This window comes from Fistularia commersonii, chromosome 7 (genome assembly GCF_037954325.1).
Source record: "Fistularia commersonii isolate RoL2024-O1a breed Wild chromosome 7, RoL_Fcom_v1.0, whole genome shotgun sequence".
NCBI lineage: Eukaryota > Metazoa > Chordata > Actinopteri > Syngnathiformes > Fistulariidae > Fistularia > Fistularia commersonii.
In genome coordinates, this window is record NC_141290.1 from 19,556,879 (window position 1) to 19,564,094 (window position 7,216).

The 7,216-nt window shown below is 46.1% G+C and overlaps 1 protein-coding gene across 1 annotated transcript; it reads right to left on the minus strand.

Moving 5' to 3' along the window:
- Positions 1–358: 358 nt before the first annotated feature.
- ddx27 (DEAD (Asp-Glu-Ala-Asp) box polypeptide 27) lies at positions 359–6,606 on the minus strand. The gene is made up of 21 exons (XM_086150196.1): positions 6,437–6,606; positions 5,678–5,833; positions 5,530–5,589; positions 5,179–5,407; positions 5,049–5,101; positions 4,878–4,964; positions 4,334–4,439; positions 4,056–4,229; positions 3,830–3,980; positions 3,649–3,748; positions 3,402–3,543; positions 3,174–3,327; positions 2,987–3,068; positions 2,681–2,858; positions 2,489–2,595; positions 2,029–2,119; positions 1,300–1,391; positions 873–996; positions 700–793; positions 556–621; positions 359–481 (listed from the first exon to the last, which is right to left on the minus strand). The coding sequence occupies exons 1-21, from the start codon at positions 6,518–6,520 to the stop codon at positions 466–468; spliced, it is 2,346 nt and encodes a 781-aa protein (XP_086006322.1). The 5' UTR covers positions 6,521–6,606; the 3' UTR covers positions 359–465.
- Between the last annotated feature and the right edge of the window lie 610 nt (positions 6,607–7,216).

Below are 7,216 nucleotides of genomic sequence, written 5' to 3' on the forward strand. Positions count from 1 at the left end.
AGTCCCCGCCGAGCAGGACGAGAGCACTGGGATGACGCGTCTGCTAGTCCACGATCGCCGAGTGGATGACATCACTGGTGCTGGCTGCGGCCGCAGGAGGAGGAGTCTATATGAGCGCCAGGATGGAGTGTGAAAACTAACATGGGAGGTAGTGGTATTTTTGTGTTTCTGCTTAGGTTGAGCAGAGGTTGCCAGAGGCGCGGTATTTTTTATAAATTTAAATGTCTTGAAAAATATCAGAAATAAGAATGTCACTGTAACTGACAAATATGGTCTTGTAGGTCTCTTTGCATCCACACATACATAATGTGTAACATGTTTGCCAGTGAAAACTACCTGAAAAAGAACCAAGACTGACTTCATGCTTCAAACAGTCTTTATATTTATTGAAAATGAATCCGATGAAAAGAAAAACCAGAAGAAATATACAGTTAACAGACGACGGGCGGCCATCGTGGATCAGACTCACTTCCTCTTGAACCTGGGGGTCAGAGCGTAGGGTCAGTCAACCATAGCTCCATAAAATTCGTGAAGACGGAGGAGGACCGCACCTACCTGGAGCTGTTGCCGCCACCGCGCTTCCTTTTCAAACCAAGACGCTTCCTGTCTTCAAAGGACGGCCTGCAAACAAAGACAGTCAGTCCGACATTCGGAAAGAGGCGATAGACGAAGCGACGGACGGGTGGTGTGGTGTCTCACCCGGCTCTGTACTGCTTGAGAACTTTGCTGTTGGTGTTTGTCAGCTCTTTGTCGAACACGGACTTCTTGCCTCCTTTACCCGCCTTCTGATTGGCTGTTGGCAGGGTCGGAGTTAGATTGACCATTAACGGAAGGTGTGTTTGAGTGCGCACGTGACTCTCGTCGCTTCTGACCTTTGGTGGGTGCCTCCTCCTCCTCAGCCATGGCTCTCGCCCTCTTTGGCCGCCTCTCTCTCTTGGCCGCTCGCTCGGCAAACATCTGGGCCTTCAGGATCTCGAACTGGGCGCGCTCATCGGCCTGGAACACACACGCAAGCGCACGCGATAACGTTCAACTCGTCGGAGCAACATCCGGTCTCATGATTCGACAGGTTTTATGTTGATGGGACTTTTTGGTCAAGATGTTTACATGCTACTGGAATTGTGCTGATCCAGTTAGTTAATCCTAACCCGGTCTGTGTCATTTACAGACTGAGTGTGTTGTTTATTTGTCAGGATAATAGAAAACAGCTTTTCAATAGTGCAAAGACCCTGCGTCCACTGGTCTGTGACCAGCTTGGCTGTTGATCGATCGCTCAAACTCCTTCACCAAGATTCTCACCGTCAGCTCCTTCTTTTTGCCATCCTTTAGGAACTTGTCTCTCTTCTTCTTTCCTCTCAGAGCCAGATCGAAATCCTGCAGGGCCTTCGACACTGACGACAAAGACAGAGTCGGGAAGTAGTAAAACAAAAACGTATGATACTATGGCTGATACTGCAGCAAACCGGAAGTGGCTTTGCACTGTGGGGTTTAAGCTAAAATATCCTGCATCACCAGTATTTTTTTAATGACAATAATGTGACTGCTTGTGACCTGTTGGACTTTCAACAGAGGTGGAGTTCTTTAAATACTTGGATGAATCAATACAGGAAGTAGTACTAAGCGGTAGACTGATTTTCAACATTTACAAGAGAAAGGCAAAAATTGAATGGAGAAATGCCTTTGAATCAAATTTAACTCTTTACCTTAAAATAACAGAGAAAAATACACTGGGAGAAATATAATTCCTCCTAATCTCAAACCATCTTAATTTCCTGGACATTTCTTAGAATTTATTCATAGAATATCAGGCGACATCTTTTTTCCGGGTTGTTTTACATCTTTTGGATTTTTCTCCCCTCACCAATTCCCCATAATTTCCTGTATAATTTGTGCTTTTTCATTATCTGTTTGTTTATTTTTTATTTTTTTCAAACACCACACTAAAGACCTCCACAGTGAAAATCAAGTCCTTGCATTTCTGTGCATTTCCTGCTTTGGCCACCAGGAACCGCGCAAGTTGATACTCACTGCGGCTCTGCTTCCTCTCCTGCTGAGTCTGAAACCAAACTCTCTGTGTCTCCGACGCAGAACCATCGAGGCGCTTCTGTGCCACACTCAGCTACGCGCACGTGCACACACGGCACGCATAGCACGCACACACAAACACACAAAAAAAAAACTGTTTAGTTGCAGTTATTTTGTAAACTACTAACAACCCATCAGTTTACTATGAGACGACAACATACAGGGGAGTAGAGCTTCAAAATACAAAATTAACTATGGAAGACATTTTAAGTTTTTAGTATAGTTCATTTTTATACTAAAATAGCTTAGCTCGGATTTCCTTGATACATTGTGAATGCGAGGATTTGTCTTCTATGTATTCTTGATGGTTTTCTGGCCATTTCTGGACAATATTCTGTTAATTTCAGTTTCTAGATGGCTGCACTACAAGTGCGGCGACATATAGAACAGCCTAGGCGTGTACCTTGGCCTCAGAGGCAGCCAGCTCCCGCTCCTCCTTCTCCAGCTTCATCACAGCATCAATGTCTTTCTCCAGTTTAACGATCAGATCTCTGAACTTCATGATGACCTCTGGATGAACGGAAGAACAAACGTCAGGCCGCCGCCGCTGAGCCACACAAAAAAAGGTCTGCCCCGCCCCTCCTCACAGCTTTACCCGTGGGCAGCACTCTGGCTTTCACACTGTTCTTTGCCGATTTCACCACTTCCTTCAGCATCTTCCTCTCCGACTCCCCCACCAGCGACACAGAGCGTCCCGAGCGGCCGGCTCTTGCCGTGCGTCCAACACGGTGGACGTAGTGTTTGACGGTGGCCGGCATGGTGAAGTTGATGACCTGAGACAGACAAGACAGATGAGTCCTCGGGAACGCCGGCGGGGTTTTATTTCCAGCCTCGGACTCGAATTCTAGCTGAGAAATAACAGAGACCCAGTGAGAAATCTCTTACTGGGAAGATCTCTCACCGTTTTGACCCCGTCGATGTCCAGCCCTCTGGCTGCGACGTCCGTCGCCACCAAGATATCGATCTGCTCGTCTTTGAAACGTCTGGAGAACGAGAGGTGGAACAAACCTGTCATCGCGTGTGTCCGAAGGGCTTCGGGGAGTGTAGACCCAAAGTTGTCCGGGCCACTCGTGCCTTTCGGTGTGTACCTGAGATTCTCCAGTCTCTGGTTCTGGCTCAGTTCTCCATGAAGCTCACCAACCTTTACTCCAATCAGGCCGAGGAGGATGTGTAGTCTGTGAGCTTGTTTCCTCGTCTGAGTGAACACCATCACATGATCCTGGAAGGTTCGTGTTAGAAGGGCTGTAAGAAAAAAAAGGGTCTGTGTTACTACGGTTATTGTAACAATATGAACGTAGCGGTACAGTATTACCAACCTGCAACCACGGCCTCTCGGTCTCCTTCTCGATTCGGACGGATTCGGACAAACTCCTGACGGAGGTACGGCGCCACATCTGTATTGCTGTTGACAAAGATCCTGATTGGCTCTTTTAGGGAAACTGCAGCCAGATCTTTCACCTGGAGACAAGATAGATCACATGACACTAAAGGCCCTGCAGACAGAGGCCACTTCACCTGTGTGGGTGTACATGTGTGCGTGTGTGTATGTGTGTGTTTTGGTACCTCCTCTGTCATGGTGGCTGAGAACAACATGGTCTGTCTGTTGTAAGAGCACATCCTGATGACCTCCTTCATCTGCTCCTCGAAGTATTCGTCCAGCATTCTGGAAACCGCAGGGAAACAATGCGAAGGTTAAAGCTCCGCCTCTGTTTTCATCCCAGCTCCAAGCTATATCTTCTCTCACCTGTCGGCCTCATCCAGGATCAGGATCTCGATGTGACTCAGCTCGAAGCTCGGCGTGTTGTGCAGGTGGTCGATCAGTCGCCCAGGCGTGGCAATGAGGACGTCCGGCCCGGCCCTCAGCGCCACTTCCTGGGACTTGAGGTCCAACCCACCTGGAAGCAGAGCGGGTTTCACGACGAGGCGTGTCCAGACTACCAGCATTTTCAACGGTCAGGTCAGCGACGTACCCACGGCCAGGCAGGTGGTGATCGAGGTGAACTGGGCCAGTTGGCGGGCTACAGAGTGGACCTGGATCCCAAGCTCTCGGGTCGGGACCAAAACCAGGACCCTGGTCACCTGGGCCGTTCTGGGCTTATAAATCAAGCGCTCCAGCACAGGCAACATGAAGGCTGCCGTCTTACCTGATAGAAGAAGACAATAAATTAAAGTTTCACTTGTCATCTGACTCACTATGACCCGGTTGGCTTCATTCATCGGAACCCCCGGGGAGGTAAGGCGTTCTTACCTGTTCCCGTAGCGGCGCAGGCGCAGAGGTCCCGGCCCAGCAAGCCGACGGGTACACAGGCTTTCTGGATGGGAGTCGGCTGCTTGAAGCCCAGAGCTGTGATGGCCTGTGGCGGCATGACAACAGGTCAGAGAGCACAGCAGCCATGGGAACATGGACTCAATGCCATCTCTGTGTTCAACTCTCACTGTAGAAACGGGTTTCACATGGAAACTGTTGTTTATTAACGACTTGCAATTTGGAGGAAGCAATAGGATATCGGCTCGTCGACACAGGAACGCAGAGTTTTCAAACGGGAAATCTCTCAGGCCTCAGGTCACAGATTTACAGGTAGGAAACTCAATGGCGCAACTTCACTCAGACTTGCACGAGGAGACACTTGTGAAAAATCACCAAAACATTTTTATTTGCTTGTTATTTATGAGATAAAACCAATAGGACTCCCTTGGGACTCAAATCAAACAGTTTAAGACTCTTGACTGACTGCTACTGATGACCAGAGACACACACCTGAATTGGTGGCAGACCAGAGGACTTGTCTCACCTTCAGGATGGGTCTGGACAGGTTCATGTCGTTGAAGGTCAATGTGTCATCGTACTGTGATGCGTCTTCACTGAACAACTCTGGACCCTGAAAACACATATATGTGTATATATGACAGTCGCCACGGCAACAGAGCAAGGCGTAGGAACCGGCAAGCTCATTTCCCCTCACCTCATCTCCCGCCTTCCTCTTCTTCCCATGTCTCTTCTTCTCCCTCAGAGTATCTGACGGGGAACGGGGAGTTTGGTCATCTTGCCGGAAACATCGCATCAGCATTTCAAAGAGCCTCCGCCGGACTCACCTGATTTTGTCAGAATCTTCTCATCGCTGGAGTCAAACTCATCTTCATCTTCCTCATCTGTATCGTCTTCTTCGCCATCTTCATCTTTGTCGTCATTATCGCCATCTTCACTGTCTTCTTCATTTGCTTCAAGGCTTTTGGCTTCCGGTTTCACGTCCTCATCATCCTCGTCTTCACCCTCCACTTCGCCATCCCCTGACTTTGCGGAATTGCCCTGAGCAGATTTCTCCTGCAAAAAAACAGACCCAATAAAAGTCGAAAAGTTAGACAAAAAACGAAAAAAAGGAGCAAAACTCAAACAAAAACAGAATCTGAAATCCCTGACTGGGGAATGGATTTTCAAATATTTACCTCGGCTTTTCTCTGCTTCCGGATTTTCTCAATTTTTTGGTCAAGGGTGGTTGGAGTCCTCTGCAAAAAGAAAGTCCTTTCAGAAACACAATTCTTGAAGAGAACTTTAAGTGGAGTGCTGGACCATTGGTGTTCCGCCAGGCTTCACCTTTTTCTTGAGCTGTTTCATGACGTCTGCCAACAACCAGTCGTCGTCGGGATCCAGTACATCGCTCTCACCAAACACAAAGTTGGGGTCAAAGTCATTGGACCTGCCACTCTGATTACCAAACTTCTTTTTCCGGTTCAGGACGATCGGCCCCTCCTGAAATTGGAGCATGTCATGGTAAATTAAAAAAAAAATAAATAAATGCACTAAATTGACTTAGCAAATAAAACAAGAACTCAAAATGATATACTAACTTTGCTCAAATTAATATTTTAAGACTGTGCTACTTTATCATCAGTAAGAACATTACATTATTAGCAATTTTGATATTTATGTAATGTAATTCACCTTATACATTAAATTATAATAACGTTTTGCAGTGATTTACAGTTAGGACCAGAATCATTTTAAATTATTTTCTTTATACAAACATCTGATTTTCAGCTCTATAACTAGAACGTTAGAGGATTTAAAATTAAACTAACGTCATAAGAAAAAAATAAATGCCCTCTCAGTTACTCGGGTAGTTTGTTAGCTGGTTAAAACAAACCTGACAGCCGTCACCCGTGAAGTGAACTGTTGAAATAAGGGGTTGAAAAAATAGAAGAAAACATACTGGAACAAATATCAGAAGACTTTATCTTAGAAGTTTCTATCGAGTGTTTTTTTTTTTTCGTTTAACAGCGCACGATCCACCTAGCTGTCTCGACGGGCCGCTTTACCGGGGAAAGCTTCGTTTCCGTGGCAGCTCTCACTCACCTCCTGGTCGGACTCGCTATCCGGCTCCTCCGGGCTCTGGTCCTCATCCCGGAGGGTCCCGATGAAACCCAGCTGCTCCAACATCGGTCCTGAAACACGAAAACTCTACAGCGGATTTGAGAGTGGCGTTAGAGACTCTAGTCTAGCTTTCTCTGCACACATAAACACGTGTGTTGACGGAAAAAGGAAGTAGTGCATTGTACTTCCGGGGCACGGATAATTTCTCGCTTTTTGCTTTTTTTTTTTTTTTGTTACTCGTTTTAATTTTATTCAACACGACTCAAGTTACCATATTATTGGTTATCTATAATCTTCTCATTTTTAAACAAAAAAAAAAAACCGACCCAACATCTTGCTACCCCCCCTGACGGGACATGACTTGAATGATCTTAATTTGTGTTCATCTTTGTGACATAATCCCAGGCTTTCTCCGCAATACCAAGCAGAGATGATCAAAACTAAGATGAATCCCTCTCAAGAAAATGACGTGCTTATTCAAACCACGATCGACTAAGCAAAGAGTGGTTTCCGTTATCCGTAATGATGGATATTTTTTTTTTTTTCTTTCTTTTAGGATTGTCCACTTAAAATACAGCACGGTCAGAAATTGACGATATCTGTTCAAGAGTTTTGCTCATCTATGGAAAATGCTTTAAACTAGTGAGGAATATCGAGGTGATAAGGTTTAATGATCTTCCTTGATTTGGTCCGGTTAACTTAAGGTGTTTTTTGTTTGCTGCTCTAAAGAGGAATACCACTGTATTCATCAGTGTGTTGCCA